The sequence below is a fragment of the Pisolithus orientalis genome (genome assembly GCF_024613125.1).
Source record: "Pisolithus orientalis strain OTSU chromosome Unknown F5J12scaffold_12, whole genome shotgun sequence".
Classification (NCBI taxonomy): Eukaryota; Fungi; Basidiomycota; class Agaricomycetes; order Boletales; family Pisolithaceae; genus Pisolithus; species Pisolithus orientalis.
This window is the reverse complement of record NW_026260793.1, coordinates 870,615-896,979: the sequence shown is the minus strand read 5'-3', so window position 1 is coordinate 896,979 and position 26,365 is coordinate 870,615. Positions and strand designations below refer to the sequence as shown.

Below are 26,365 nucleotides of genomic sequence, written 5' to 3'. Positions count from 1 at the left end.
GGTGTTGTAGACAACTTAATACCACTAGGTGACTAATTATTTGGTGCGACACACTACTATCACGAAGCGATCTTCTGGCCCATCTTCGGCGAGCGATGCTTCACTGCGGAGTTGGATTTATCTGATCTTGGGTACGATTGTCATTCACTTCACTACAGAAACACACTTGACTCGTTTCGGTGGGATGCACTGCTGTGCTCACCTGAGAACACATGTGCCTTGTGCCTCCCGTCCTCATCCTTCCAATGTTCAAGGCACCATTGACCACAGGTACAATCTTGTGATAGGCTGGCGTCCTGCTGAGCCCGAAAGTTGTTGTCAGATCAAGGGCGGTGAGCTCGTAGCATTATATATTGCAGTTGGTGTGGCATAACCTCCGGTCAGTGAGAATATTTCGTGTCATATCGAAGTGCCTGGTCTGTATGCTAGTCTGGTTCACAATTGGGGTCTGTCAACGGCCGCCTGGCAGTGCTTCTCCCGAGTTACATGGATACCAATAAACTGGCGATGTGCTAAAATTACGCTATATTACAAACCCACATCACCCGGGAACGAACAGGCCTTCTCCAAAAAGATGTGACGAGAGTGGGATTCGAACCCACGCCCTTTCGGACCAGATATGCTGCGGTCATCGAATGACCTAGTCCTTAGTCTGGCGCCTTAGACCGCTCGGCCATCTCGCCGTTAGAACCGAGGAAGAGCTGGTCTTCGAAAGGGGGAGGTATGAGGGAACTGCTCTCGTGCCGAAATAGGGGGCGTGTGATCATATCCGATGACTTGGTAGCCGAGAGTGTTTCAGCTGCGGGTCACAGCTACGCTGACTGTTCCAACGCTAAACGTCTCGTTGCGATGCTAAGAAACACCATCTGTCACTAACTGAGCTTGCACTTTCTCACCCTTTCTTTCCACTTGCTCTCATGCGTTCCTTGTCGTTCCCACCGGCGCTGGCCGCCCTGATTGCGTGCTATGTCCCGTTCTTGGCACTGTTGAGCGAATTCGTAGCAGCCTCTCCGTACACGCCAGGAGTTCGCCGAGCAACGACCTGTAACGGTAGCCCAGACTTGTGTGCCCGGTCGTTTGGGAATGTCACCTTCGTCGGCACTCACGACTCCTATGCCGTGGGCGTTAATAACCGTCAGTGGGCTACATGCATTCTTCAGAGGAGCCACGTGCTGATTAGCTACAGTGGCCGCCAACCAGGATTATAACAGTGAGCTCGACTTCGAAATTCTTGAGTAAAATCCTCACGAAGTCGCGGGAAACCAGTTTCTCAACAGTTGAAAGATGGTATTCGGATGCTCCAGGTACAGGCACACAATCAAAGTGGTACCATCGAGCTTTGCCACACTTCCTGTGTTCGTGAATATTCCGTCTGACCGGTTTCCAAGTCATCCAAGGCTCACCGTTCGCAGCTTTTGTATGATGGTGGTCCACTTTCGGCGTACCTCCAAACAGGTGGGCCGTTAACACACGGAAATGACATGCCTAACGCGTCACCGCAGTGAAATCTTGGCTAGACGCCAACCCCAACGATGGTAAGTTCCGTTGCGAAGGAGACCAGGCTCCAAATTCAGCGTACCTCTACATCCAGTGCTTTCGATTCTTGTTGTTAATTCCGACGGTTTCCCGCCAACCGCCTATGACAGTCTCTACAAGTCTGCTGGGCTTGACACTGTGTCATACTCACCCCCATCAGCATCGATGCCCGCCAGTCAGTGGCCTACCTTAGGCACTCTCATTGACTCTGGGACACGCCTCATTACCTTTATGGATACAAATGCGGATTTCGCCAGCGTTCCTTACATCATCAGTGGTACGTTGTACACCTGTTGAACGCTGGAAGCTACATCTGTCGTTGATCAGAATTCACCAACATCTGGGAAACTCCTTACGACGTTACCACGACATTTGATTGCAGTGTCAACCGTACTGGAGGGGATCCATCCACACAGATGTACCTGATAAATCATTTTCTTGATCAGATGCTCCTCGGGCAGCCCGTACCTGATCCAGGGCAAGCGAATGAGACCAACGCCGTCTCAGGTCCCAATTCACTTGGTGCTCAGCTCGAGCTCTGTGTTAGTGAATATGGGAGGAACCCAAATTTCATGCTGGTAGACGTTAGTGAGGACTTGCCTTTGTCACGAATACACGCTCAACTTTCCGCCCTAGTTCTACGAGTATGGTGGGGGCTCTGTCTTCGAGGTCGCCGCCGCCGCCAATGGTGTAACGTATAACCCATCCACACCGATTGCCACCCCTATACCTCAGACCAACTCTTCGGGATCTGGTGGATCAAATTCAAGTGCCAATAGTGCACCACTTTCTGGTTTTGGACCGGGGACGGTGGGGCTTCTCATATCTGGTGTCGTCTTGGGTAATGGCTACATACTTTGGTAAAAGATGGATCGACATGTGCAGAGCCAATGTTAGATGGAGAAACGGACATGGTACTCAGACGCTCATATATTATGGACCGAATGTCTTGATCTATTAGGACGTGGTACCTGCGTCAACGCATGACAGTTGAAGTTTTTTGGTTGCACTATACCTCATCGCTTTCTTTCTACACGCCACTTGTATATACGAGGTTTGTAGGTCTTTGGATTAGATTCTCGTACTGGCGTACGCTGATCGTTGTCTTCGTCGTCATCCTCGTTGTCGGCACCTATCCCCTATCTCTTCTACTCCACGGATCTTTCTACGGCCGCCCTTGCCAACAAGTTGGCGCTGCATCTCTAGCTCGCGTAGCGCGTACAGGAGTTGACTGTCTCTATTCAGGCGGGCAGCGAGTTCTTTCAGGAGACGTTTGCGGTGTTTCTAGACATCGTCGTCAGTGGGCATATATGATCACTCCGGGAAAGCTACTGGTACAATATTCCCTGCCTCCTCTTCGTCAACGTCACCAACTGTATCTTTGGTATCTTCATGGCGTGTCCGTCGTCGTCCGGCCCTCGTCGAGGTAGTGTCTTTCCAGCCTAGGTCAACTGGCTCATCCAACGGGGCGGGGTTTTCTAAATCTGCTGACTGGCTGTTTGAATGATGGAGGTCCAGGTATTTTTGTGCTGGCGTGCGAGGAACACGTTATTATCCGAGAGGTAATAAATGATACTGGGACTACCATCCGTTTCATCTTCTGCAAAAACTACAAGCCGCGGTGTGGCGTTGCGTTTTCGCTTGCCCTTGGATTTGGGCTCGGGAGGAAGCACCCCAGCTACGCGCAACGTCTCTAGCTCAGACTCGTCCAATGGCTCGTCGCCGACATCCAGATCTTCGTCCGAAAAGGATACCAGGTTTGCCAGTGACGTGAGCTGATTTTTCAGCTTCTCGATTTTCTGTTGCGGGAGTCGATGCATGCAATCAAATACGACAGGATGGCAAACCTTGAGCCCGGCAGCTCTCATAGTGCGAATATATCCCTCATCCTGGGTTTTTAAGAGTTTGACCATATCCATTGGTATGGATTTGTTTCCCCTGTCTTGAACGTGGACGCCCTCGACCGTTCTCTCCTTGTGCATGGAAAAATAGAACTCGTCTTTGTTCCTGTCTGCAGCCTTTTGGCGAAGACGGTTGAGATGGTCCTGCTTTGCATGGTAGTCTCTAGCACGGAGCACATAGTCCTTGTGTTTTTCGAGTAGCCCGAACCGGGCGCGGTGGGCGAGCTGCCCGCGCTCCTTGTGAGAGCGGCGATGCAACGAATTCCGGAGCGAGGAAGTCATAGCTGGGAGGAAGAGAACACGCGTGACACAGAGACCGCGTGACAGGGATGGGGAAACACGGTGTCACGTTTGAATTGCGCCTTGAAGCGGGCCAATTTTGCGCTGGTTTTTTGACGAAAAGAGGATGAGTTTCCAGCATTTCAGGCTGGGCCAGCTGGCCATGTCCCAGCCTTTGCCTCCACATTTGCAGCAGAACACGGCTTTCTCACAAAACATCCAGTCGGCCTCCACCCAGACGACCGCCCCGTCCATCACCAAACAGTCCTCCACCCGCCCGCCCTATGGCTCAGGCGACACCGACGACGGCTACACCCTCGTCTTCCAAGACCTCGCCGCCTTCCAGGAGTGGCGAACTCGCGAGGAGGAAACACAGATGGTCGAGTTTGTAAAGGGAGACACGCATGGCAGCAAAGCTATCCCTCCTCGCTTCAAGGACCACACCAAACTCGTTTGTGCTCGTCACTCCCGCAGCGGCCGCAAAAAGTACGTCAAGAAGCATCCGGAACGCGTCAGAAAGGTCCCCAGCAGAAAAGTAAGCCCCTAACCTCCCCCCTCCTCTCTCCTGCACACGTGTTGTTGACGTGTTGTTACCGCGGAAGCTGGAGGGACAGGGGTGTCAGGCGTCCATCAGCTACAAGACATACTACGACACCGAGGAGGTCCGAGTGTGCTGTTAGTTGCTTCCCGATGATACATAGCATATGCCTTGTAGTCCTTAACACATTTCTAGACGTATCTGAACACTCGCACCCTATCGGACCCGCTAATCTCCAGTTTACCCGTAGGGGCAGACGAGCTGCTGTCGAGGCTGAAAAGGCCAGAAATAAGCGTCAGACTGCACCCTCAGCTGGAACAGATTCAACTCCATCCACGAGCGCCGCGCCTGTTTCCGCCCCCGGGCCTCCTTCGCAACAGCCACCCATGCCCGGCTTCCCTGCAGCGACCCCCCTACCCAACCTACCGCATCCTTTTCCACACTACGCTGCGCCAGGCGTCACACCGTCCTACCCCCCGCTATCCGTGATAGCAACCGGCCCACAGGCGCACACGGTACAAGAACAGTGGGACCGCATGAGTGTGCTTTTCAGTGCCATCCGCGAACACGCCCGAACATACGATTACCCTGTCGCGAGCGCCGTCGCCCTTGAGAGCGTGCTCATTCGTCTGTACCTTGAGAGTCCGGTAGGTGTCGTAGGGGGTGGTGTTGGGCTCGCTGCCGGCATGCATGGACCCTGTCCGGTCCCACAGCAGCCGACGCAGACGCAGCAGCCCCATGTCCAAGATTCGCACTCTCAGACTACCATGGTTGGCACCCCGAGTACAGGGGAGCAACAACCGAGTGCCGAAATTGAGACCGGCATAGAAACCGGTTGAATCGCACCTTTCGCCTTCTTTCCGACCTATGCATCATTATGATATGGACTGAGAAACTATTGGGTGTCGAATTTCTTGCCGTCTCACTTCTCCACCTCTTTGGCCAGTCCCATCCTACCAATATGTAGCCTATTGTAATCTGCCAGTGACTTGACTTACATTCGAATTATGGATTCAGAGCTTCGTAGGTGTACATGGGTAATGGAAATAAATACCCCAAGGTCATCAGTCTGCAAAAGGGTCGGCAAATGGATCTTCCACATTTTCCGACTCTTCATGCCCGTGGGTATTCGAACTTGGTCCTGCACGATAATTTTCATGCAGATCCTCGCTTTCAAAATCGCTGAATTCAGAAAGATTTGCGCGTTGCTGATCCCACTCGTCGTCGGAAGATCCGTGCCGTGTAGAGGGTCTCATTGGCGGTGGCAGCGACCCTTGTTCATCTCCCAGAGAACCAAAGGACAGGTCCTGCAGATCAGGGTGGATAGTGCTGCCATTTCGTTCGTCTTCGTAACTGTTAATTTCTCGTTCATTCTGTCCCTGAAGCCTCGAGCGGCCGCCGGGGTGGAGCGACATAGCTTCTACCCCAGATTGTATGTCAGCAGAACGATCCTTCGAAGGAGCTCCTGCTGCAACGAGCTGCGGGGCTCCCGTTAGCTCTCCATTTGCAACGTGCGAAAGTGTAGACCGACGAACGTCATCATGCATTTGGATAGCGGCGATAACTTGTTCGTTTGCAGTGATAAGCGTTCCGATCATCTCCTCGTTTTCAACGAGCTGGAAAGGACATCGGAACGGTAAAACATATCACCGGAAGGAACCATACTTGGATATACCGCACAATAGTCTTGCGTGCCGCTTTCGCCTTCTCCAGACAATCTTTCACGTGGGAATTAGTTGCGACACTTTCCTTATCCAAGTTGACGAGTTTCATGGCGTTGATGAGATTACTACTCGCTTGACTGGCATTGGCAATGGAGTTGATAATTTGGGGTTTTTCCTGTCACAGGAAGGCGTCTAGTCATCACTGTTCCGATGAACCGTCAGGGTCCTCGTACTTTGTCAAAGTCAAAGCGCCTTCGCGACCGGTCTTTCGATCTCCGAGCTTCCTCTTCCGCCCTACGTTTCGCCTCTGCCTTCTCCTGTTTAGCTTTGCGCTTCGCTTCTTCTTTGGCTTCCTTTACCTCCTTATCCTTCTTTTTCTGTTCTGCACCGTCGGAGGACAACCAAGCATTGTGCAACATCTTATCGACCTCCGTCCTGTTCCCTCCTGGAGCCTGCTGCTGCGACGGGCGATGAAGATCCTCGTATTGTGCATACACACTCGCGATGTGTGACAGGAAAGGTTCGCCCTTGTACTGGACACTCCAGCCCGAAAGAACTTTTGCGAGCTTCCTGCGGACTTCGCTGTCTGCGTAAGGGTCAGAGGCGAGCTGCTTGAGGGCATCGACGAGTTGGTGGTCCATGCATTTGGCTATGACCATGTAGTGGTGTCATTGAGATCATTGTGGTTCATGGCGGAATCCTTACTTCGAAATGTCTGATCTCCGTTTGCCATCAAGGCGTCCAGTATCTGGTCACACGGGATATTATGTGGGACAAGGAGCACGTAATCACGTTACCCGAAGGATTTCTGTCAGTAGAGGGCAAGAGATCCTTGACAGTGGCGAGGGGACGCACGAACAGGGCTCTGTACTTCTGGTGTGAATCTCCGTGTTTGATTTTCTTTCTTAGTGCCCTGGACGCCTCAGCTGGTCTGTTTTCATGTGCTCAGCCAGCGGGCGCCTGAGGGAGGGCGATTTTCACTGTTTGCTCACCCGGTGGACTGTAGGCCTTTAGATTGCAAAGATATCGAGCTGGCAAGTTCTGGTAGGCTATGATGGATGGTTCATATGAGTGTCTGTCAGATGGGGGCGCCACGACTGGACGTACTCGTCATACGATTCTTTTGCGTGGTCCTGCCCGGTCAGGAGGTTGACCAGCTGTGTGATTGAGGACTGGATGCGACGGTCATATATTTCGGCATGTCCCAATTACCCGTGTCAGGGATATCCTGCCACTTACATGCGGTTTCTTCTCTTTGGTGAACATTGGCAGAGGTCGTCGGCCAGCAGCAAACTCTCGGCGCTGTCTTATCACACCCGACTCGGAGATAACCTGAGATAACCCATGCTGATTTCGTCCATTTATGGAAGGCACACTGGGCTCGTGTGACGTCACAGGACTTGGGGTAAATGCATGTCTCAGGGGGAACAGCACCAAGGCCGTAAATCAGTTGCGCACGCAGAGAACGGCACACCGCCAATGCGAGCGGATAGCAAGGAAAGCTCCATTTGCAAAAGAGACGCGCTCATGACGTCACACAAATACACTACAAACAACCTCCCTCTCCAACTTATCTCCTTCTTGCACTGTGGACATCATCCAGATCAACGATGCCAGTGCAGACACGCAGTGGAGGTCACAGGAGTACGAGTGCCCCCCACGAGAAGGCCGAAGTCAGCCCTCGCAGGGGGAGGAGGAGACGGGCCGCGACAGCCGAATCAACGAAACACACTGAGGAACAGCAACAGGTCGGCGACAAGCGAGAGGCCCAGGAGGAGGTAGAACCCAGGGACGACGAGGAGGAAACAGGGACGGGGGAAGCTCAGGCGAAGAAAGCAAGAACAGACGAGGATGAGGCAAAGAGGTATTCCTTTCAAGAAGGTTTGCATACTCCCATCTTGTTACTGTTACTCTCATCCTTTCATTCGCTAGGGGCTATCGAACGGGGTCACATCTACTTTTTCTACCGACCGAAAGTTCAGCATGAGGAGGTTCAAGATATTGACGATGTCAAGAACTTTCACATGCTCCTCATTCCTCGCCCACCGGAATTCAGTGTGCATACCGAGGGCCAACATCCATCTGAAGTGAAAACAGACAATCAAGACAGCGATGAAATGTCCACTATCGCTGAAGGGGCAGACGTCGTCCCGGCTCCGTCGCCTAAAGACCAACTGAAGACACACTTTCGGCTCATCACCATCGGTAAGAAGCGCCTACCCGATCCTGATGTTCCCAGTGGCAAGGGAGTCTATTGGGCGAGTGTAACTGCGGTAGGAGACGATCTCCATAGCCTCGAGAAGGGGCTTGGGGAGCGGTCGTACCAAACCAAGACACGAGGTACACATTTATCCATGTAAGACAAACAAGACAAAATTGACAGCACGACCAGGAGAACGCCATGAAGGCCCGGTACGTCTTGCGGGGCGCGGAGTCTATGCGATCGTGAACACTCGAGGCAAGACAGTCTCTAGGAACGTGACCCATCTCGGGTACCATCTCTCGCACCCGTCGGAAGCAGGGGAAGTCCAGTTAGAGCTGGGGATCCACACTGCGTCATCCTTTGTGCTTCAGGTTAAGAACCCGGAGGCGGAACCCACTTCATTTGGACAGCGCGTTGGGCTTCCTGCTGGGAGACGGGCAAGCTACCCCGAGGGGATTTTAAAGTATGTCTTTGAGAAGGAGACAAGGGGAAGGTCGTTCGGACTACGTTTCACTCCTTGCAAATGCATCGACTTGTTGGATTACGAAGGGGCGGAGCTGTTACTTATTGCGGCACGGTCAGGGACAGAAGGAACTGACGAGAGCCTAGGTGAGAACAGGGGCGAAGGTTGGTAGCACTCGCAATATTTTTAGCGGTACTGATCGTTCTCTACACGCAGCTTTGAAGACAGTTGGAGAGACAGAATCACAGGAGCCCACTGAAGAGATATTCAGAGAACTCGCGATCGAAAAGGATCATTTCCCCGCGGAACCGATTGAAGGGAAATGGATTTGACTGCGAAATCCTGTTATTTTTGCTCGTGCAGCAGTCCTGGAGGATATGGGGGTATGCGAAACTATTTTTCTCCTGTTATACATACATCAGGACGTGGATACGGTATCTGGTGTTGATCATGATTGGGGTTCAGCGTCTCCCTCGTCGTTTACACGCAACACCTTTATCCATTCCCTATAGTTGAAGTTGCCTTGTCGGTCGGTGAACGAGCCTTTGAGGAACTTGTCGATCTAAGAGGGGAATTGGATACAGGACGTGACGGAGACAGGAAAGGGCTTGCCTCTTGCTGATCCATTCTCTCGCCGACCTCTCCCATCCATTTTCGCATTTCGTCTACCTTGACCATACCTGTGTCACCTTCGTCGAAGCATTCGAATGCCTCTTTTAATTCCGCCTCCGGGTCAAATTCAAACAGTCGTTCGCTCATCATGGTCAGGAACATGGTAAAGTTTATTCCTCTATCGACAGCGGAGGGGACGTGGTCCTGTGGTGACAGTGTGGGGCGCGTATGAGGGGTGGCTGTGCCACCAGGACGTGCACTGAGCAACTCGTCCAGCATTTTCTTCGTCGGGGATATCCCTAGACTGGTGAGGGGGAGGGTGTTTCTTGCAGGGAAGGCACACACCTAGACTTGCAAAGACTTCCTTGAGATCTGATTCGGTCACCCAGCCGTCCTTGTCATGGTCGATGAGTTGAAAGGCTTCCTTGAATTGTTGGATCTGGGGGGCCTGGAAGAGAGAGAATACGCCCGAAGCTTCGCGTCTTGCACGCGATTTGGAGTGGCGAGGCGATACCGGGCCTGCAGAGAGGTGGTCCGGGTATTTTGACGACATATTCTGCTTGGAATCGAACGCGCATGAGCTATATTGAAGGATGGCCTGATTTGGAAGTTGGGTTTTCCACGCTGTGCCAAGAAGCAGCCCAAGTGAATTCCGCAGCAGAAACTGTAGTATTGCCCATCTGCACCACCACACAGCCGCTATCACCTATCACCTATCCACAGACAGCTATGTACTTGAGTTCCTTGTGTGTTGGTCACCCAGGAACGATGTGGCCGGCGGGAATTAGTCAGCAGAGCGAAGTCACGGAGGGACCACGTGGAAGAGGACCTCCTTAGCCCCCAACAGAGCCAAGGGATTGCCAAGATAGTCTCAGTACTTCTAAAATGTCATCGTGGGAGTGCTTGGCGATTTTCCCATAAAAGGAAATGTCTTGGCTGGGCAAGAGAGTGCCAAGTCTTGGCCAAGGACGGGAGACCATTGCAAGTGACGAGTTAAATTCGACCACACCGGTCAAAGCTTGGAGTATTACCCCTTCCACCATGGAACGACAGCCATCCCCCACCCAAGACAACGACAAGCAGGATTCATTTCCTTGCCAATGGCTCGACTGCACCTCCGCATTCAACGATCCCGAGTTGCTCTACAACCATCTCTGCAACGAGCACATCGGCAGAAAGAGCACCAACAACCTTTGTCTCACTTGCAAGTGGAAAGACTGCAACACGTCTTGTGCAAAGCGCGATCACATCACTAGCCATCTCAGAGGCATGTATATTCCTCCCCCCCCCTCTCCCGCTCATGCATTGCTCATCTTCCCCCCCGTTTCAGTTCACACCCCTCTGAAACCTCATGTTTGCGAGGTACCTCACATCCCCCCCACATCACCTTTCGTCCGTCTGCTAACCCTTGCTTAGATCTGCAAAAAGTCCTTCAAACGCCCGCAGGACCTCAAGAAACACGAAAAAATTCACACTGAAGAACATCATGCTCAGCACAAACACTCAAAGGCAATCACCGTCAGCGATCCAGCTTATCTCACTCGTATTCGTGGCGAGCACGCGAGAGGCATCCTCAACAAACCCTTATCCACGAAGCCTTCATCCGCAGCAGTAAACACGACCACACCTGCAAAGACTCCGTTTGCTCGCACTAAACCACCTTCTGATGGTACGTCCTTAGCCGACATTTTCCCGCCGGCCCACATTGACTGCCTGATAACAGCACCCCATTATGCTATCCTTCCTACTCCGTCCCCTGAGTTGGACCGCGACGTTCACCTCTCGCGCCACGTCTCTGCTTATGATTCCTTCTCTTCGAATCATACATCGTGGGATGACATCAAGACTCCCTCCGTCCCTGCACGCAATAAGCGTCCCATGGAGTACAGCGTAAATGATTTCTTCTCTGACATGAAGAAAAGGAAGGTCAGTCCTTCCTATGACTCCGGTAAGTGTTTTTTTTCATTTGTCTAACGATGACAATCCAGAAATTAAAGTCTTCCGTCGCAGACATGGCACACCGGCTGAATACCCTCGCCTACGGCCATGTCCCTCACCACGAGGATTCTTTCAACCCTCGATCGATATCCTTGGATATCCGGACGCCGGATGAGCTCGCCGCAGTCAACGAATTCCTCGTTGCTCTCGGACGCGACGTTACTGGCGTCAGTCACCGTGGCCAGGCACATCCCCTCGTTCCAGAACGCCTTTCTCCATCTTCCTACTTTGACCCCGATGGCCTCAATCAATTAGGCCTTGCTGGCATGCCAGGCCTCCCAACCCCGATGGGTTCGTTTGGCCAAGACCAAGGGTACACCCAGACGTCCACTCCGTACTCCATGTCGAGCTCTTATCCATCTCCCCCTGCTCTTGGCAGGTCCTCTTATCCGTCTGTTCAGCAGAACCAATATGGACAGGTGTACACAGTGCAGCCTTCTCAAGCGGACGCATTTGCACCTTCGCAGCAACGCACCGTTGCTGCTGTAACCCAAGACCACCCCATCAATCCTTCGTCGTACACGACGTCGTCCCTTTATCACCCTACTGCCAGTTATCATCACCCGACCCCACCGCTAGATCCCACCTCACCATATTCATCTAGCTCGACGCCTTCGAATGCTACCCCTCCCCATTATTCGACCATTGCAGACTCCTTCCAGTTCGATTACTCTCGACCTTCTCGCGGTGCCCAACCCCCCGTCCACCTGGAAGCACCCGACTTCACGAGGAAAGCATTGCACACGATGGTTCCGCTGAAGACCGCCTCGCGAAGTGCTCCAGAGCCGATGGAGCCCAAGCTGAACGGCCCTGGCTCTGCTCGTCCTGCCAAGCTGAGCCCTCTTACGGCACCCAAGGTCACGCTGTCTTCATTGAATAAACTTTATCCTCGCTTGCTTCCCGAGGACTCCGATCTTAAACTCCCCTCCCTCAAGCACCAGCAGGAAGCCGGGCCGTGCAGACTCCCACCCATTACGACGATGTACCCTCCCCGATCGCCACCTCCTTGCTCTCCGGACATGTCCCGTGGAACGACCCCGAGCTCATCACGGTCTTCGCCTACGGCATCGCACACCGTCCTGCCCAGCCTTCGCTCCATCACCGAGACTTCCGAGGGGAGCAGCGACGAGCACGAACTGGCACGCAAAGTAGGTGGAATCGAGCTTGACCATTACAATCCGGGCAAGGAAATCACAATCGAGCAGCGGAGAAAGCACGCAGAACTTATTCGCAATCTGCTTGTAAAAATTAATGTCGACTACAAGCAGCAGTATGGCACGCCACGCTTGACCACAGTAGTTAAGCGGGAGCCGATAGATTCTCCGCGGCTTCGGGACGTTGAGATGGCCATTGCGTGATTATTTGCCGCTTTTTTTTTTCCTTCTTTTTTGTAGTTTGTTTTTCATCAGATGGCTGGCTCCTGCGCATATGTGAATCAATCATGCAAATAGTGTTCTTTGCCTTGTAAATATGGTTACAGTATTCTAAGTAAGACAAAAGCGCGAACTAAAAAGAAACGTGAAAATCATGAACGCTTCAGAGTTAATTTTATCTTCGGCGCTGAACTTGACGGCGTTTCAACATCACGGTCCTCCATCGCTGACAGCGGCGGACTGGTCGCCAAGGGCGAAGGAACGGCAGCGCCAAACGTGAAACCAGCATTTTGCGTTGGTCGGTTAAACCCACTAAAACTGGGCATGCCAGGTGTCACAGCCGTTGGGTTTGTGGCAGAGTTGGGAGGCACGGGAAGAGGCGGAGTTCCGCTGTTGAATTCGGCCCAACGGGGACATTTCCGGTTCGTCTCTGTAGTTCCATTGACCGGGTCAGTGGGTCGCCCGATCATCGTACAGGTGGGATGATAACATACTCATGTGACCCATCTGCCCGCAATGTCCACAGCGCCTCTGTATGGGAAGAGAATATTAGCGCAACAAGTTTTCCCAACATAAATTTATATTTCCTCCACACGGACGAAACGTGTCCAAAGAACGTGTCGGAAAAAAGGCCTCACCGTCGTATCTGGCTTAAGTGGTCTGTCAATTTGCATCGGCGCACCTCCCTCCTTGACAAGCTTGGCATTCTTGCGATGCAGACGGCGTTCCTGGTTCTTCTTCATTCTGGCTATCCGTTCTTCCAGTCTGTTATTTTATTTTATTTTTATTTTTTTTGGGGGGTATGGCAGGTTAAATGACATCCGGCATGCAACATTAAGAACATGGTCCCATACCTCTTCTTGTACCGTTTGTCGGTGTCCGCATCGCCAGTGGGCGCCAAGTTATCGGCCAGAGTCGTCTCCTCCTCAATTTGTTGCCGCGCACGCACGTAGGCACGGATTACGGCGGGATCACGAATAATCTCCGTCCGCCAGTCACCATCTACCTGTTACGAGGGCTTCCATCAGAAACAGCGCCCGCTCATTCACTCAGAATAGCCCACCAGACGCTTTATCCGCAGTACCTTGCGGCTCCCGTCAGGGCCCATGCTCATTTCTCGGTCCCGGTCTAGCGAGGACCCACGACTGAATGCGGGAGAAGAAGGGCCAACAGGGGCTGGTGACACCGCAGCGGGAGAAAGGGGCGTGTCGAACCGATAAGATCCTTGTCTTTGAAGTTTTTTCGGCTCAGGAGGCACCTCGTCATCCGGCGAAAGTTCGGGTTCGTCCTTCCTGCTTAGAGAATCAATATTGAGCTTTCCAGATTCGCTCGATCTCAGACTTGTAAATCTGCTGTTGCTCAGCGACATTATATCTGTGAGCTGACTTTGGCCGATTTTCAGCCTCGGCTGATAGGACCAAGTCAGTTTGCTGAAGTATACAGCGTTAGGAATTATCACCATTACCTAGCTTCTGTTCATAGTCTTCTCCAGCCTTGACAAATATGTCTTTCATCGATATGCGAATGAAACTAAATGCCTCCCCCTCGCCCAGTTGGATCTCCTTCTCCGTGAAGTCGGAGCATTGCCTTTGCCTGTGTCGCGAACAGGAAATTTTTCGTCGTAATCCACGGTGCAAGCTGCTGTTCGATCGAGAGTTTGCTTTCGCCCTCCTCATCACCATCCACATCTGCGGTCTGAGTGTAGCCCGAATCCTGCAAGTGGCGCTGTCCAACCTGCATACTCTCCATGAGCACAACCTGCTCTGGACCAACCATTTTGAGCATATCCGATTCACTCGGTACTATTGTCGTAGATTTGAGCCGCCAGAAGCCTTGATGAGGTCCTCTCCTATGATACTCCATAAATTCCTTCAGCCTTTGTCGCATTTGCAACTCGTTTTGATCTGGGAAATACTTCATCAGGCGTGAAATCTTAAGACGCTCGTCTCGGCTTTTCTTAAGTAACTTGAACGCGATGATCTGGAGCCTGTGTTTAATAGTGCTTGTGATTTTTCGGGAGTGGGGCCCTGGGACCTCAGTAACCGGATAAGTTTGACCTATCACGAAGAGGTTCTTGATCTCTCTCAAATAATACTTGCTCTCCCCCTTGTTAGTGCTTCTGTTTGCGCTCGTCAGTAATATCAAAAGCAGCATCCAGGGAACTTCCGCACTTCACAACAAGAAAGTCTGTCAGATATGGCTTGTGACGGAAAAGAGGTGCTCGGACTAGATTATTGTACAGCGCCGGAAACGTCTGTCCGGGGTATACATAACCGAACTTCATGAACGGTGACTCATCTTGAGGTTCTAGTACAAAGGGCACACCAAGATCAAGCTGCAAAGGGTCGAGTCACTGCGATGTGGGGCTGTAGATAGCGAACCCCACCTTAGGCATATAGTCGTCTTTTTCGTCTTTCTTGCGGTAGTAATTGACGAGGATACTACCCATGCCGAAGTTCGGAATGATTGGGGGGTGTTCTTCCTGCCGCATACTGTGAGATTTCATTATAGACAGAACGAAATGTGCGTACAGAATATTCCCAAAGGACAAAATTGCTCGTGTCCTTTAAGGTCAGGTCACCAGTCCTACTGCAATCCTTCACCAACATTCCCGCCTTTTCCAAGCTTTCTCCCAGCCTTATCTTTCTTCTTCTTCTTCGCCGTACGTACTTTGCTGAAGCGAAATTCAATATTCGTAGGAAACTGTAAGGCTGGCCGATGGAACGAGCGCGCTTCGTGCTTGGAAAGGCGAGTTTTGTACTGATGTGGTCACTGTTTCAGTAGCTCTCATAATCGGACTACTTGAATGCTCACAAATGGCAGCTGAAGCTTTTGTGCAGGGTATGCATGTTCCACAACCAGTTGGCCGAACGTCTGGCGTACTCGGTGGCGGCCTCCTTCCTTGGCTACCTCATAGAGGTGGTCGTTGGATAGATTGAATTTATCACGAGGTTGCGTAGTGTCAGCCCTCATGCGCTTGCGTGGTCTGACAGTCTCGGCTGACACAAGATAAAGGCGTGTATGTCGATGAAGGCAAAAGACCTACTCTGAGGGCGTTCCTCGTGGGCAAAATCGTCCTCGCTAAGCTCGAGCTGAGTAAAATGGCGGAACGGTTGTCCGAAACCCCATATGATGCTTTGTGTCCATGCCCCAGACTCTAGTGCCTTGTTCACAGGGGTAGTCAGACTGTCAGACTCGGGAGGTGGGAATGCTGTTGTATCCTTGGATTCGTAAACAATCTTATCCTCCCAATTCGACAATAACACTAGGTCGAAACTTCTGTCATGCAAGGGAAGCGTAACTGGAAGTGCAGATTTCTCGCGTTCCTGCTCCTTGTGAGTCACAGTTTGATGAATAGCGGAGTATGCGTTACCTCGATGGCTCGTATAAGATCGTTCTCTATACTGCCAGCAGACATAGCCTCTTCAACACGTCTGTTCTCATTCTGGCGTTTGGCGTCACCGACAATTGCATCGAGGAAAGCTCTGGCGGTCTCCCTCTTGCGGGGATAGACGCTCTCAGCTGCAAAACTCGGCATTCTAGTCAAATGCAAACGAATCGACTCACCGGCAAGGGGACGTTTAGCTATGCGAGACTTCTTGGATATGTAACCCTTGAACAACTCTGAGAAGTCCAGAACCTTGTCCTTCTCGAAAGCTGGAAAGCGTTCGTAGACGCTCTTTGGTCTCTCGATCATTCGCTTCACAGTCCTGACGCGCTTTCGCGGGGGTTGCACAGCAGTCGGGGACTGGACTTCTAGTTTGACCACACCGTCGCCAGCCATCTCCTGCTCAAGCTCCCTGTCGACCTCATCTTCAAAATCTTCTCCCTCATCTGCTCCAACAGCTCCTTCGTCATCCCACTTGTCGTTATAGATCTGTGAGGCATCTATTGCAGGCAAACCGGAGAGACCGAGGGTGCTAGAAAGACCAGAAGCTGCAGGTAGAGACAGATCCGCGAGGACGTTGCTCAGAGAAAACCCTGTCAGAGTGGATATGACATCGGTTTCTTCCTACAAACTGCTTGACTATCGTTTGCTTGGTGATGGACGTGGCACGCACCTGGTTGTCCATTCCGGCCCAAGCTCTGTCACGAACGTCACTGAGACAAGCTTGAGCAATTGTCTTGCTGACAAATACACTTCCCCTTTATTAGTCGACTACGTACCCTCTAACCGTAGCACTACATCATGTCGTTGTCCAAAGAGGACTCAGAGAAGTTGGAGGTAAGGTGGCCGGCGCTTTGTGGGCTTATAGAGTTGCTGAGTGGAATTGCAGACATTTCGCACCAAGACAGCATCTGTTGCAAGTGACATCGTATTCCGTCTCTTCCCAGCCAAAGTAAGATTATCGTCTCTTCGAAGATTATATATCGGGCTTCTAACCGCTAGTGACACAGATTATGTACGAGTAATCTATGCGGTTCCGCTGCTCTCGCTGATTTGGCTTGCAGTGAGCTGACAACTTTGATCGAATCTACTAAGGCGCCGGACTCGCCGTTCAATATAGCCCATGCGTCCACTCTAACGGACGCCCGGGTGTATCCAGCTCCAAGTGACTACGTGGACTCAAATGGTCCAGCAAAGCGTAAGCGAACAGAGGACGGCAGTGTGCCATCACTCTCCAACAGCGACATCCCCAATGCACGGTACCCTGACCTTGTGCACGCGAACAAACATATCCTGAAATTGTCCGAAACCACTAAGTCGGAGTGTACACAACTGTCTGACTGTTGCGTGAGGAATAACTATTCAGCTTTTCTTCCTTTAGCTAAAGTTCTTCCGTCCAGGACAAAGTCAAGTTATGGGTCAATCTTACAATGCCCAAGTGCGTGCTCTCCTGCTCATCCTTGCTCCGTTTGTTTACGTGGTAACTTAGGATCGAAGAGTACGTCGTTGTGCTTGACCTGCTTGATTGTTTCTCAACGTATTTTTTCAAGTGGTGACAATTTTGGTATTGTTACTCATCTCATCCCCGGCTCAATGGCTAACCGCGACGATAAAAGGGGTTCAGATTCAGGAAGGTATATCCTTGTGTTTCAAGACTCTGTTTCAGGCACTCGACGTTCACGGAATTATCAGAGGCTTCTAAGCGAGCTGCTTCGCTCACAAGAAAGTGCCTATAACATCCGTGATAGCGTTCGACAACATCATCTTGCTCGCGCGAAAATATGCTCTAAGCTGATCAAGTATCCAAACGTCGAGGATTATGCTGTAAGACAATTGATTGCAGTTGCAAGCATGATTTTAATATCTGTAGCTTGCACTACGGGAGCACGACGAAAAGCAACTGTTCTTCGCACGCCAAAATCTCATCGACATCCGCAATATATATGCGGTTATAACTGACATACTTCACAAGAACATGGCCAAGGTGGGCCCTTGGGATTCGTTGAAATATGAAGTGTGCAAATCTAACTGCCCAATACCCATAGATACGTTCGCCAAGAGGCAACAATCGCGCGGGGCTTTACTGACCGGGCGTAGAATATTAACGCGCTCCTTCAACGTGTAGATAAAATCCGTGCTGGGACGCCAAAGTATATATTCCTTAGGGTACTTTTGTTCTCCGACGGCATACGCAGCGGTCTAATTCTAAACTGATATAGTTTTAAATATGTTGAAACCATCCAGCGCAGTGGTGATGACAGTGCCGGGGATCTGCGGATGCCAATGGACCTCCTTGACATCCTTTTGTCCTTGGTGGATAAAGAGCAGCTGAGGGGGGACTTCTTGGTCGCCGTCGGGCGTTACGTTCATTGCAGTACCCACGTCTTCATCGTCTTGCTCTACTCCGAGGTCCCATAAGGTGACTTGATCATCAGCACCAGAAGCGACGAAGACCGAATCATCTGTTGAATGCCACTCGATGGATGTGATCGGTGCCTTGTGCCATGTGAAGGCGGCAACGGGGCTAGAGACGCCCCCAGATGAACTGCAGGCATACTAAGTCGAGAGGGTGGAAGGAACTCGGAGAAACATACCCTCGCTTTTTCACGCTTCGCAAATCCCATACCTTGATTCCGCCTTCGTCTCCACCACTCAACATCAAGTAAGTCGTGTTTCTATTCCAGCTGATGACATTCACGTCGCTCTCATGAGCATGGTCGATGCCGGTCGCACTTTGACGACCTCTGGTGCGTACGTCCCATATTTGTACACTACAGTCTGCAGAACACGACGCAAAGACAGTGGGTTCGGTTGGGCTCCATTGGATGTCTTCAACACTGGATGTATGCGACACGAATGGCTGAGAAAGGGGATTAAAACCAGACGGTGTGGTTATCGTTAGGTAAATTTTCGAGTGGATATCTCCAGTGAGAAGACGGAGGGCGGACGGATTGGCTCCACCTGACGATGCCCAATCCATGGCAAAACCTTCCGCGTGACCATGTGAGTTGATGGAGAAGGTCGGTTTGTTGGTCCTTGTCTTTTCAAGGGAGTATCCAGGCGTGTCGAGTGATTCTATGAGCGGACGTATATCCCAAATGTGTACCTTCCCTGTTTCTGCCCACGTTGCGGCATAGTACGGTTGGGACACAGGGGGGAGACCAGAAGATGGCGGCAAAGGTTGCGCCCGAACCCGATTCACTCCACCGTCGTGTGGAACCGACCTGTACTCTAGTACAGGGTCTTCATCGAGGTCGTCTTCGTTATCCTCGCCGTCAGAGTCGGAGTCTTCTGTAGTAGGGATTCAATATACCACATCGGCCAAGCAGACAAGAGACATACCTCCGTTTTTTTGCGTGCGATAGAGCGAGCTCATCTTATAAACAGAGACCTCGTTGTTGCTCCCTCTGTCCGCCTGCGTTCCAGCCACGATGTAGGCAACTGCGGGATATCTCTGTCGTTCATCACCCAGATTGTCTCGTAGGACGTCAAATGAAAGACAAGGCCAGGATACGTTCATTGAATGGCGCATAATATATACCGTGTCGTCAGGTTCCAGTACTTCGTCTTTCCCGAGAACATGGGTGCCGGGTATGAATGCCTCTGGTTCTGACGGTTTTTCTTCAGACTCCTCGATAGCAGGCATAACCTCGTCAACATCCATGCCTAAACAAAGTACGTTACAACCTGTGAAAGATGTGCACCTGTGTCCTCGTACCGTCCACTCCTCCGTCAGCATCAGCATCTACTGCCTCTCCTTCAGACTCGATCTCGTCCTCCCATGCATCTTCAAATTCGCCCATCTCATCAGCGGTTGCATCGTTGCGTCTGGATGCATTTCCGGATACTTTTGTATATGCCTGGCCTTCTGTTTGACTGTCCGCTGCTGATCGTTTTGACATTTTTTTTCGGTACGGCGTAAGAAGCCGCTGTTGCACAGCGATTCGAGCAAGAACGACTGTGCATCAATTATAATCGAGATATCATTGCCATTTGTGGTAGGTGCCCTGGAAACGGATCCATCTGGCTATTACCCATTGAAAAGCTACTATCTGGCTATTACCATCGAAAAGTTACCAGGTGGCAGCTGTAGTCGATGTTGCTTGCAAAGTGCGTCCTCGGTCTCTATCCGATCGTCCCAAGCTCGGATGGGTTAAGATTCGACCATAGTACGCTGTGCCCTTTTTCCTGTATGCATCAGCCTACACGTCAACAGTAGCTTACGCATGCACACGCGTCGCAGTCATTTGAATCAAGTTATTAAATTAGTGATACAGGCCTACGTTGCCCCCTCGGCTGCTTACTGCTGCAGACTGTCTCGCTGTGCGTAAGGAATGTACTAGAATGCTTGGGTTGCCAGGGTCTCATTCATGATGACGCCTCCCTTCGGCACGTGCGAATGCTAATAGATGATACAGATCTCAGGTCTGCGACTATAAGTACCACAAGGTGACGAGCTTCGAATTGCTCAATATCCTACTTGAAAGCGCACACATTTTTCCCATCTATCGTAATATGTCACCTATCCCTGCTCCCAGAAGAGTGGGTGTTGGTCCGTCAGTGGCTGACTTCGACTAATGGTTTACACATTAGATACAAGTATGTCGCAGGCCCTCTGGTATCGCTGGGCTGGGTGCTGTTCTGGCAGGCGTTGCTCGTAGGTCGGGCTCGCAGACGGTCGGGGATAACATACCCTCAAAGCAAGTAAATGTCTTCGGTTGTAGCCTCGGCCTAACCTGTTCATTACAGTGTATGCCGAGCAGGCTGAATGCAAGGCGAATCCTGCTGCGTTGAAATTTAACTGTACTCAGCGTTAGTCGATTCAGAGTTGCCTGCACGAGACTTGTTGATCGACGTGTCATTTTAGGTGCTCACCAGAACACCTTGGAGTTCGTCCCTATTGTCGTTATCGGGTAAGTATCAAATGAGGTCCTGGTGTACCCACCTGCAGGGATCAATTGACACGGTTGGACAGAACATTGGTTACTGGTTTCAAGTGCCCCCTCCTTGCTACTGCTTTAGGTAGCGCATTCTCTGTCGGGCGGGTCTTATACACCTACGGATACAAGACTGGCGATCCAGCCAAGGTATGAAATGGAAAGCGTTTGATATCGAGCGTCGTAACCTTGTCCACAGCGTCTTCCCGGCGGTATAATCAGCAATGGTGCTGCAACAGGTGAGCCCCATGATCGAGATGCTGCACAATCTGCATTGACACTTCTTTGAAACAGGTCTTCTTTTGGGGGCGACCTATTCCGCTTACCAGCTCTTCCTTTCTTTGTGAGGCCGATCATCAGTGGTGGAAACCTATTACCGCTTGGGGGTTTGGATAGCGATGTTTTAGCTTGGAAGTAGTGCCCGACTTAGTCTATACTTACTATTGTACGATCGAATCCAAATTCCATATGACATTCGTCGTTGTCTAGAACGCACCACTCAGTACTAATTTCACTGCAGCCTCCGGAGTAAAGAGGAGTTTACTTCGTTGTCTGCTGTTCGGCTCTGGACCTTTAGTATTATTCCGTTCAGGAATGGGGGTGAATGGATGGATGCGTCAGCGTTCTCCATCCAAACACAACGATCACTGCCAAGCGCCAGGCTTCCGATCAGCACATGTGGTGATGTCGCGCTCTCCACGCCGTCTATCGTTTCCCTCTTCATCGCAAGATTTTGCTCTGCCATTGAGCTCGACTCTAGTAACCTCCCCCGAAGGCTCGCCCAGTCCTCTGTTTCTACGTTTCCGACGCCCATCACTTCTCCCGAGGCCTACTACCGCCTATGCTGATAAACACACAAGCAGCCCACTGGCCATATCGTTCTCAATACCCACACGTAGATATAGAAGTGTTGGCGGTGAAGAATCAGAGAGTGACCGAGAACGGATGTGCACCGAGAGCTCGCCGTCCAACAGCTCAGGCAACCCAACGCCTCCTATTTCCGTGCCGGCTTCCAAAGACGCTGAAAGACTTGGGGACGAGAGCAGTGAAGATACGTTGAACCCATCGACTCCACCAAATCACAACATTAGTGTCTTGGCACCGGCACCCCTCTACAGTCCCGCCGTGGTCAACTCAAGGCGTCCAACATACCCGGTAAGTATACAGTGGAACAGGAGACACGACGTGTAGCTGAGGACCAGCGCGTCCACAGCTCAAGCTTGCTCGCATCCTTAACATATTAGCCGAGTCAACCCGCCCCGAGGATGACGAGGTGAAGTCGGAGGCTGCATTTCAACGTCTAATAGCATCGTACTCAGAGCTTCCGGTGCGACCCCGCACTCCTCGTGCACCTTCAAACAAAGGGCGTTACCCGGAGGAAGCAGTTGATGAAGACTTTGACCGAGAGGATACGCCGAGTGACGAAGACGATGTGGATGGCATTTTCGCTTTTGACCCTCCTAGCGAGTCGGCCACAACCAAACCTTGTACGCCTGCGCAAAGCGTGAACGGTGATGATTTTGCAACATGTACCTCCGGAAGTCCTATGGTAGTAGCTATGGATGTGGATCCAGTGCGTATCTTGTGGCCGTAATTTACTTGGGGCTGATGGTTGTCACCAGCCGCTGACCTCACCATTGGTAACTTCCACACCTGCTGTCCAATGGCGATACACACCACCTCCAACGGCCAGTGCTGTTCGCTCCAACAAGCGGAAACGTGTGTATAGAGTGCATATCTGTCTAGTTGGTGATCAGTCATTCACGTGTCCCCTTCTTTCACAGTCGATGATCGTTACGATCCATATCCTACTGCTGCAAAGCGCCGAGCGGTTTCGCCATCGATATCTTACCTGAGAGAGGTACACCCTTCTCTGTCTTACCCCCGGACGCCAAATGGGAGACCCTCATTTCCAAACCCCCTGGCGATACCGATCTCGAACGGCGGATCGGCGAACTCGTCTCCCACAGTGACTAGCTACAACATGCCTATTTACACAACTTCTCGACAAGTAGGACTCGGATCGATGAGCGTTTCATCTAGCCCGATTCTACGGCCAACTCTAGGCCTTGCAAGTCCGATTCTCCGACCGCTCGCTAGAAATAGGCGTGGGATAGATGGCGACGAGAGGGACGTCGAAGGTGCCAATGAAGGTGTGAACGGTCTCACCCTCAGTTAGGGATAGGCTGGGATAGGGCTCTCCTTGTTATGGAGTACCTGTTCAAGATGAGATGACCCTGTGGATGTGAACAAGGATGCCGGAGTATGCCACACACGATGATGGCTACTCGATTCCGGCTTATCCTCGTTTGGTACACAATGGCCGGCGGTCGTTGCCGTATGTGATACTGTAATATGGATATGCCTAGGTAGCAAAACCTGGGCTGTATGACTCCCGTCCGGTGGCAGGGCATGTGTAGCTTGAAATTGACTTAGATGTAGCCATACACCTTGATGAGTAGCTCAGGTATTGGTGCCAGCAAGGAGGCGTAAGCCACGTATTTAAGGAGAAAAAATTCAAGAGCAAGATGGACACATGAGGCCTAGCGTAAGTAACGAGAAGGAAGTTTGGAAGATGCCATCACGTGATGATATATGTGATGTACACACTCGTGATGGAGGCTTCTTCCACACACACAGGCCCGGGGATGTTGAGTTACCGAGCCCTATAAATGTCGTCCTATGCGGAAGCTCACAAAGCGAGAAAAGAAGAGTATCGCTTTTCGCGACCGGAGGCAGGGCAAGAAGGGACAGAAAAGCGCAGAGTTGGAATTGGCAGATAACGATGTCTCCTGTCCTCGAAGATCAAATTCTTGCTGAGAGCGGGATTGGTATACCGCAATGTGAAGAGGGCGATGAACCGGGCGCGGGGTTTGTGGTCGACCACAGAACAGGGAACCCCAAGGCGGGAGCAACAAGGGTGGTGGGGTCGAAGAAGAGGAAGGGCGAAACTGGTGAAGAAACGCAAGGAACAGGAGAGCAGCCCGACAGGCCAAAACGCAAGAGGCGGAAAGGGCCTGATGGGGAGCCTGTCGTCGATGTGGAACAAGCTGTAGAAGGCGAGGAGAGTGGTGAGGAGTCGGGGAAGTCGAATCAACGGTTCATTCTTTTTCTCGGTATGGCGGTCCATTCGCAATTGGTTGCACCCCCAGGGTCTTATGTTGTCCTCCTAGGTAATCTCAAGTATACCACGACGGCGGAAACCATTCGAGGACATTTCTCCGCATGTGGTACGTCAGGAATTCCAATTGGCTTGTCGGAGATGTTCAACTCCAGTGCAAGATCCACCACCCACTGTACGATTACTTACACCCAAACTATCAACGAGCAAACCTCCGACAAAACTTATCACGAAATCAAAAGGATGTGCTTTTCTCGAGTTTGAGAATAAGCATGCCCTTCAACGGGCTCTTAAGCTGCATCACTCTGAGCTGGAGGGTCGCAAAATTAACGTAGAATTGACCGCAGGAGGCGGAGGTAAAGGAGAAGCCCGTTTAAAGAAGCTCAAAGATCGTAACAAGGGATTGGATGGGCAGCGAGTATGTGTACTTCGCCTCAGTTCTCTTGACTCGAACTTGACGATGTATCGAAGCGTAAAAAACAAGGGGGGCAGGCTCGCACCGATATCACGACAAGTGATCAAACTCAAGGCACACAGCGCTTTCTCCGCGACTTCTGGGGCGGAGCAAGTTCAAGTTAAGAAGCGGACTTGGAGCGTTGGTGACGTAGTAGAAACCGAGAAGCATCGTGGCGGTAAGAAGCATGCAAAGGACGGCCAGGGACGCAAAGCCAAGAGTTTTGGGACTGGTGTCAATGCCATACGAGTAGGGTAGTATCTGCGACGGTCGTGAGATTCGATCTATCTATGTTCTGAAACGCCATGCCCAGTAGTGATGATGACGATAGCTCGAAAACAGTGCCCAAATATCAATGGTCCGTATCAGGATACCAGAATAAATACAAGGAACTACGAGAGCGACTGGTCAACGTGGTTGCAACTTGAGGGGATGTCACTTACAAAAACGATTAAGATGCCAAATACTTTGAGCATTAACCAACGGTTGCTGGATATACTAGCGTAGTACTTCAATAGTTCTCTCTGTGCTCCACTGACGTTTGATGCAATGTCCATAGTGTCTGCGTCAATGCGCTGCACTGTTTCCCGCTGCTCCGCGACCATGTGTGCTAATTGATTGAATATTTGTCCTAACTCTGCTATCGTGGACTCAATGGATTCGATTGCTGTAGAGCGTGATTGAATGTAGGAGTCCTAGAGACCAATAAATATTAAAAGCGTGACGCAAGAAGCTAATACATGCCTGCTGTTCCACCAGTTGCATTTGCATAAAAGCACCTCCACCATTTGCAGCGAGACCGCCCTCTGCCAAATCTAGGTCCATGGCAAGCACGTCTCCAGTTTGAGGTGCCCTCCCTTTACCCTTTGAACTCGGGCGACTGCCACTACCGTCACCCATGGGATCGAAACGGCCGTTTAATAACACGGAATCTAACAAAGCAGTAAGTTCAGTAACAGTAAGTGGTGATACGACGGGGATGTACTCTGTGGTGCTTGATGGGCGGCGGCAGCCGTAGAGTGCATGAACTGCTCTGTTCGGTCTTTCGTCTCCTTCATGTTCTATTGACAGGGTTCGAGCGTGGCGTTCTCATGTAGAAGAGCGGGTCCTTACTTGGGTTCGAACTTCTAGTACGTCCTTGAATGTCATGCTAGTGTTGGCTAGTTTACTTTGGAGCATCATGACGACGTTGTGGTTGTGCTCGTCAATTTGCTTCCCTTCTGTCGAGCCTCCTTGTGCATTGCGCTGCTTCACGAAGGACTGGAGGGCGGCTATTTGACGGTTGATGCTAGCGATGTCTTGTTTGATGATAAAGGTCAATTCCTAACACATGAAGTTAGGATACGCAGAACGAGCGGTGGGAAGGACACGCACGCTGATCTCCACAGGTCTGTCATCGAAGAGCGTTTTGCGTTTCGCAACTTGCGGAGGTGATTAGCTGGGTGAACACAACAGCGGTATTGGTACAGACACCTACGTTGAGCAAGTTTCCCTAGTTTGACGGTAGTGGTGCTGATGTCCTTGGCAATTGCAGATGCCATACGCGAGAATTCGCTCTTTGGGGTGCCCTTTGCATGGGATTGCAGCAGGCGTTGTTTTGCCTCAGCCGGATGGGGCAGCGGGGCAGACCTGTTGCGAATTGAGTCGACACATGTGCGAAATTCGTTTGTCCGGTCCTGTATTGCCATGGAGGGGAAGGTGGTAAGTACACTCTGGCAGGTGTGTTAGCGGTGGTTGCGCAGCGGACGGAGCACCGGCCGGGAAGTACTGCCTAATATAGAAAGTGACCCGGCGCACGCGACGGTCGACGCGTTTGCGGTAAGCAGTGATATCATAGGCAGAATCTTAAATAGTCTGCCTCTCCACTCGGCCTTGCATGCTGGTCACGCGACTCTGCA

The 26,365-nt window shown here is 51.4% G+C and overlaps 14 protein-coding genes and 1 non-coding gene across 15 annotated transcripts; 8 read left to right on the top strand and 7 right to left on the bottom strand.

Annotated features, from left to right (window-relative positions):
- Positions 1-577: 577 nt before the first annotated feature.
- F5J12DRAFT_t107 lies at positions 578-683 on the bottom strand. Its single transcript has one exon. It is a non-coding gene; the product is annotated as a tRNA-Leu (tRNA).
- Positions 684-917: 234 nt separating this feature from the next.
- On the top strand, positions 918-2,400 carry F5J12DRAFT_719688 (PLC-like phosphodiesterase; the record flags this gene model as incomplete). The annotated part of the gene is made up of 8 exons (XM_051741184.1): positions 918-1,134; positions 1,187-1,210; positions 1,267-1,355; positions 1,413-1,455; positions 1,503-1,535; positions 1,592-1,813; positions 1,864-2,120; positions 2,173-2,400. 8 exons carry the CDS (start codon positions 918-920, stop codon positions 2,398-2,400), a joined length of 1,113 nt encoding a protein of 370 aa, XP_051600676.1.
- Positions 2,264-3,747, bottom strand: F5J12DRAFT_828366 (u3 small nucleolar RNA-associated protein 11). The gene is made up of 7 exons (XM_051745613.1): positions 3,384-3,747; positions 3,122-3,335; positions 2,875-3,065; positions 2,694-2,820; positions 2,552-2,668; positions 2,448-2,490; positions 2,264-2,384 (listed from the first exon to the last, which is right to left on the bottom strand). The coding sequence occupies exons 1-5, from the start codon at positions 3,717-3,719 to the stop codon at positions 2,553-2,555; spliced, it is 984 nt and encodes a 327-aa protein (XP_051600675.1). The 5' UTR covers positions 3,720-3,747; the 3' UTR covers positions 2,264-2,384; positions 2,448-2,490; position 2,552.
- A 64-nt stretch (positions 3,748-3,811) lies between these two features.
- Positions 3,812-5,206, top strand: F5J12DRAFT_74818 (uncharacterized protein). The gene is made up of 3 exons (XM_051742095.1): positions 3,812-4,251; positions 4,319-4,391; positions 4,450-5,206. Exons 1-3 carry the CDS (start codon positions 3,844-3,846, stop codon positions 5,091-5,093), a joined length of 1,125 nt encoding a protein of 374 aa, XP_051600674.1. The 5' UTR covers positions 3,812-3,843; the 3' UTR covers positions 5,094-5,206.
- Positions 5,207-5,318: 112 nt separating this feature from the next.
- Positions 5,319-7,252, bottom strand: F5J12DRAFT_768192 (uncharacterized protein; the record flags this gene model as incomplete). Its single annotated transcript, XM_051742214.1, has 8 exons — positions 7,158-7,252; positions 7,026-7,090; positions 6,911-6,967; positions 6,774-6,849; positions 6,624-6,666; positions 6,152-6,567; positions 5,920-6,093; positions 5,319-5,870 (listed from the first exon to the last, which is right to left on the bottom strand). Exons 1-8 carry the CDS (start codon positions 7,182-7,184, stop codon positions 5,319-5,321), a joined length of 1,410 nt encoding a protein of 469 aa, XP_051600673.1. The 5' UTR covers positions 7,185-7,252.
- Positions 7,253-7,346: 94 nt separating this feature from the next.
- F5J12DRAFT_937645 (uncharacterized protein) lies at positions 7,347-8,998 on the top strand. Its single transcript, XM_051749639.1, has 4 exons — positions 7,347-7,799; positions 7,851-8,258; positions 8,311-8,748; positions 8,801-8,998. Exons 1-4 carry the CDS (start codon positions 7,529-7,531, stop codon positions 8,914-8,916), a joined length of 1,233 nt encoding a protein of 410 aa, XP_051600672.1. The 5' UTR covers positions 7,347-7,528; the 3' UTR covers positions 8,917-8,998.
- Positions 8,999-9,032: 34 nt separating this feature from the next.
- F5J12DRAFT_905417 (uncharacterized protein) lies at positions 9,033-9,749 on the bottom strand (the record flags this gene model as incomplete). The annotated part of the gene is made up of 3 exons (XM_051748655.1): positions 9,033-9,146; positions 9,197-9,495; positions 9,542-9,749. The coding sequence occupies 3 exons, from the start codon at positions 9,747-9,749 to the stop codon at positions 9,033-9,035; spliced, it is 621 nt and encodes a 206-aa protein (XP_051600671.1).
- A 410-nt stretch (positions 9,750-10,159) lies between these two features.
- F5J12DRAFT_828314 (uncharacterized protein) lies at positions 10,160-12,650 on the top strand. The gene is made up of 5 exons (XM_051745612.1): positions 10,160-10,463; positions 10,527-10,558; positions 10,613-10,865; positions 10,920-11,144; positions 11,207-12,650. Exons 1-5 carry the CDS (start codon positions 10,238-10,240, stop codon positions 12,550-12,552), a joined length of 2,082 nt encoding a protein of 693 aa, XP_051600670.1. The 5' UTR covers positions 10,160-10,237; the 3' UTR covers positions 12,553-12,650.
- On the bottom strand, positions 12,651-16,716 carry F5J12DRAFT_828306 (TAF1 transcription initiation factor TFIID subunit TAF1). Its single transcript, XM_051745611.1, is given in 17 exon segments — positions 12,651-12,997; positions 13,062-13,098; positions 13,206-13,332; positions 13,422-13,573; positions 13,631-13,859; positions 13,909-13,975; positions 14,033-14,154; positions 14,174-14,686; positions 14,739-14,902; positions 14,954-15,049; positions 15,099-15,209; positions 15,238-15,327; positions 15,382-15,566; positions 15,614-15,893; positions 15,941-16,089; positions 16,135-16,579; positions 16,629-16,716. The coding sequence occupies 17 exon segments, from the start codon at positions 16,638-16,640 to the stop codon at positions 12,720-12,722; spliced, it is 3,057 nt and encodes a 1,018-aa protein (XP_051600669.1). The 5' UTR covers positions 16,641-16,716; the 3' UTR covers positions 12,651-12,719.
- Position 16,717: 1 nt separating this feature from the next.
- On the top strand, positions 16,718-18,057 carry F5J12DRAFT_828299 (proteasome activator pa28 REG alpha beta subunit). The gene is made up of 7 exons (XM_051745610.1): positions 16,718-16,792; positions 16,845-16,907; positions 17,024-17,349; positions 17,506-17,524; positions 17,648-17,779; positions 17,826-17,939; positions 18,001-18,057. Exons 1-7 carry the CDS (start codon positions 16,757-16,759, stop codon positions 18,040-18,042), a joined length of 732 nt encoding a protein of 243 aa, XP_051600668.1. The 5' UTR covers positions 16,718-16,756; the 3' UTR covers positions 18,043-18,057.
- Positions 17,653-19,935, bottom strand: F5J12DRAFT_828294 (WD40-repeat-containing domain protein). Its single transcript, XM_051745609.1, has 7 exons — positions 19,675-19,935; positions 19,300-19,622; positions 18,551-19,248; positions 18,175-18,501; positions 18,001-18,121; positions 17,826-17,939; positions 17,653-17,779 (listed from the first exon to the last, which is right to left on the bottom strand). Exons 1-5 carry the CDS (start codon positions 19,855-19,857, stop codon positions 18,117-18,119), a joined length of 1,536 nt encoding a protein of 511 aa, XP_051600667.1. The 5' UTR covers positions 19,858-19,935; the 3' UTR covers positions 17,653-17,779; positions 17,826-17,939; positions 18,001-18,116.
- Positions 19,936-20,443: 508 nt separating this feature from the next.
- F5J12DRAFT_74464 (glutathione S-transferase) lies at positions 20,444-21,363 on the top strand. Its single transcript, XM_051742066.1, has 7 exons — positions 20,444-20,511; positions 20,566-20,655; positions 20,705-20,767; positions 20,823-20,868; positions 20,931-21,042; positions 21,092-21,131; positions 21,187-21,363. Coding segments are annotated over exons 2-7 (315 nt in total). The 5' UTR covers positions 20,444-20,511; positions 20,566-20,654; the 3' UTR covers positions 21,240-21,363.
- F5J12DRAFT_828280 (uncharacterized protein) lies at positions 21,154-23,505 on the top strand. The gene is made up of 5 exons (XM_051745608.1): positions 21,154-21,271; positions 21,334-22,047; positions 22,106-22,465; positions 22,515-22,611; positions 22,677-23,505. Exons 2-5 carry the CDS (start codon positions 21,487-21,489, stop codon positions 23,069-23,071), a joined length of 1,413 nt encoding a protein of 470 aa, XP_051600665.1. The 5' UTR covers positions 21,154-21,271; positions 21,334-21,486; the 3' UTR covers positions 23,072-23,505.
- Positions 23,500-24,725, top strand: F5J12DRAFT_768170 (uncharacterized protein; the record flags this gene model as incomplete). Its single annotated transcript, XM_051742213.1, has 3 exons — positions 23,500-24,008; positions 24,066-24,122; positions 24,175-24,725. The coding sequence occupies exons 1-3, from the start codon at positions 23,678-23,680 to the stop codon at positions 24,723-24,725; spliced, it is 939 nt and encodes a 312-aa protein (XP_051600664.1). The 5' UTR covers positions 23,500-23,677.
- A 107-nt stretch (positions 24,726-24,832) lies between these two features.
- Positions 24,833-26,155, bottom strand: F5J12DRAFT_905410 (t-SNARE; the record flags this gene model as incomplete). Its single annotated transcript, XM_051748654.1, has 7 exons — positions 24,833-24,859; positions 24,911-25,162; positions 25,212-25,399; positions 25,453-25,528; positions 25,581-25,790; positions 25,842-25,888; positions 25,945-26,155. 7 exons carry the CDS (start codon positions 26,153-26,155, stop codon positions 24,833-24,835), a joined length of 1,011 nt encoding a protein of 336 aa, XP_051600663.1.
- Between the last annotated feature and the right edge of the window lie 210 nt (positions 26,156-26,365).

Coding starts and splice junctions, on each gene's coding strand:
- F5J12DRAFT_937645 (XM_051749639.1), top strand. CDS start 7,529: ATGCCAGTGCAGACACGCAGTGGAGGTCACAGGAGTACGAGTGCCCCC. Junction 7,800..7,850: donor GAGGTATTCCTTTCAAGAAG/GTTTGCATACTC, acceptor TTCATTCGCTAG/GGGCTATCGAACGGGGTCAC. Junction 8,259..8,310: donor GTACCAAACCAAGACACGAG/GTACACATTTAT, acceptor CAGCACGACCAG/GAGAACGCCATGAAGGCCCG.
- F5J12DRAFT_828314 (XM_051745612.1), top strand. CDS start 10,238: ATGGAACGACAGCCATCCCCCACCCAAGACAACGACAAGCAGGATTCA. Junction 10,866..10,919: donor CACTAAACCACCTTCTGATG/GTACGTCCTTAG, acceptor GCCTGATAACAG/CACCCCATTATGCTATCCTT. Junction 11,145..11,206: donor CAGTCCTTCCTATGACTCCG/GTAAGTGTTTTT, acceptor CTTCCGTCGCAG/ACATGGCACACCGGCTGAAT.
- F5J12DRAFT_828306 (XM_051745611.1), bottom strand. Junction 15,328..15,381: donor AAAAGCTTCAGCTGCCATTT/GTGAGCATTCAA, acceptor TGACCACATCAG/TACAAAACTCGCCTTTCCAA. Junction 15,210..15,237: donor TTGAATTTCGCTTCAGCAAA/GTACGTACGGCG, acceptor AGAAGAAGAAAG/ATAAGGCTGGGAGAAAGCTT.
- F5J12DRAFT_828280 (XM_051745608.1), top strand. CDS start 21,487: ATGGGGGTGAATGGATGGATGCGTCAGCGTTCTCCATCCAAACACAAC. Junction 22,048..22,105: donor CAAGGCGTCCAACATACCCG/GTAAGTATACAG, acceptor GCGCGTCCACAG/CTCAAGCTTGCTCGCATCCT. Junction 22,466..22,514: donor TAGCTATGGATGTGGATCCA/GTGCGTATCTTG, acceptor GGTTGTCACCAG/CCGCTGACCTCACCATTGGT.
- F5J12DRAFT_828299 (XM_051745610.1), top strand. CDS start 16,757: ATGTCGTTGTCCAAAGAGGACTCAGAGAAGTTGGAG. Junction 16,908..17,023: donor TCCGTCTCTTCCCAGCCAAA/GTAAGATTATCG, acceptor GCTTGCAGTGAG/CTGACAACTTTGATCGAATC. Junction 17,940..18,000: donor TTCACAAGAACATGGCCAAG/GTGGGCCCTTGG, acceptor CAATACCCATAG/ATACGTTCGCCAAGAGGCAA.
- F5J12DRAFT_74464 (XM_051742066.1), top strand. Junction 20,768..20,822: donor GAAATTTAACTGTACTCAGC/GTTAGTCGATTC, acceptor GTGTCATTTTAG/GTGCTCACCAGAACACCTTG. Junction 21,043..21,091: donor AGACTGGCGATCCAGCCAAG/GTATGAAATGGA, acceptor CCTTGTCCACAG/CGTCTTCCCGGCGGTATAAT.
- F5J12DRAFT_828294 (XM_051745609.1), bottom strand. CDS start 19,857: ATGTCAAAACGATCAGCAGCGGACAGTCAAACAGAAGGCCAGGCATAT. Junction 19,249..19,299: donor TATCGCACGCAAAAAAACGG/AGGTATGTCTCT, acceptor AATCCCTACTAC/AGAAGACTCCGACTCTGACG. Junction 18,502..18,550: donor GCGAAGCGTGAAAAAGCGAG/GGTATGTTTCTC, acceptor AGTATGCCTGCA/GTTCATCTGGGGGCGTCTCT.
- F5J12DRAFT_74818 (XM_051742095.1), top strand. CDS start 3,844: ATGAGTTTCCAGCATTTCAGGCTGGGCCAGCTGGCCATGTCCCAGCCT. Junction 4,252..4,318: donor GAAAGGTCCCCAGCAGAAAA/GTAAGCCCCTAA, acceptor TTACCGCGGAAG/CTGGAGGGACAGGGGTGTCA. Junction 4,392..4,449: donor CGAGGAGGTCCGAGTGTGCT/GTTAGTTGCTTC, acceptor ACACATTTCTAG/ACGTATCTGAACACTCGCAC.
- F5J12DRAFT_828366 (XM_051745613.1), bottom strand. CDS start 3,719: ATGACTTCCTCGCTCCGGAATTCGTTGCATCGCCGCTCTCACAAGGAG. Junction 3,336..3,383: donor TGAGAGCTGCCGGGCTCAAG/GTTTGCCATCCT, acceptor CTCCCGCAACAG/AAAATCGAGAAGCTGAAAAA. Junction 2,821..2,874: donor AAGAGGAGGCAGGGAATATT/GTACCAGTAGCT, acceptor GACGATGTCTAG/AAACACCGCAAACGTCTCCT.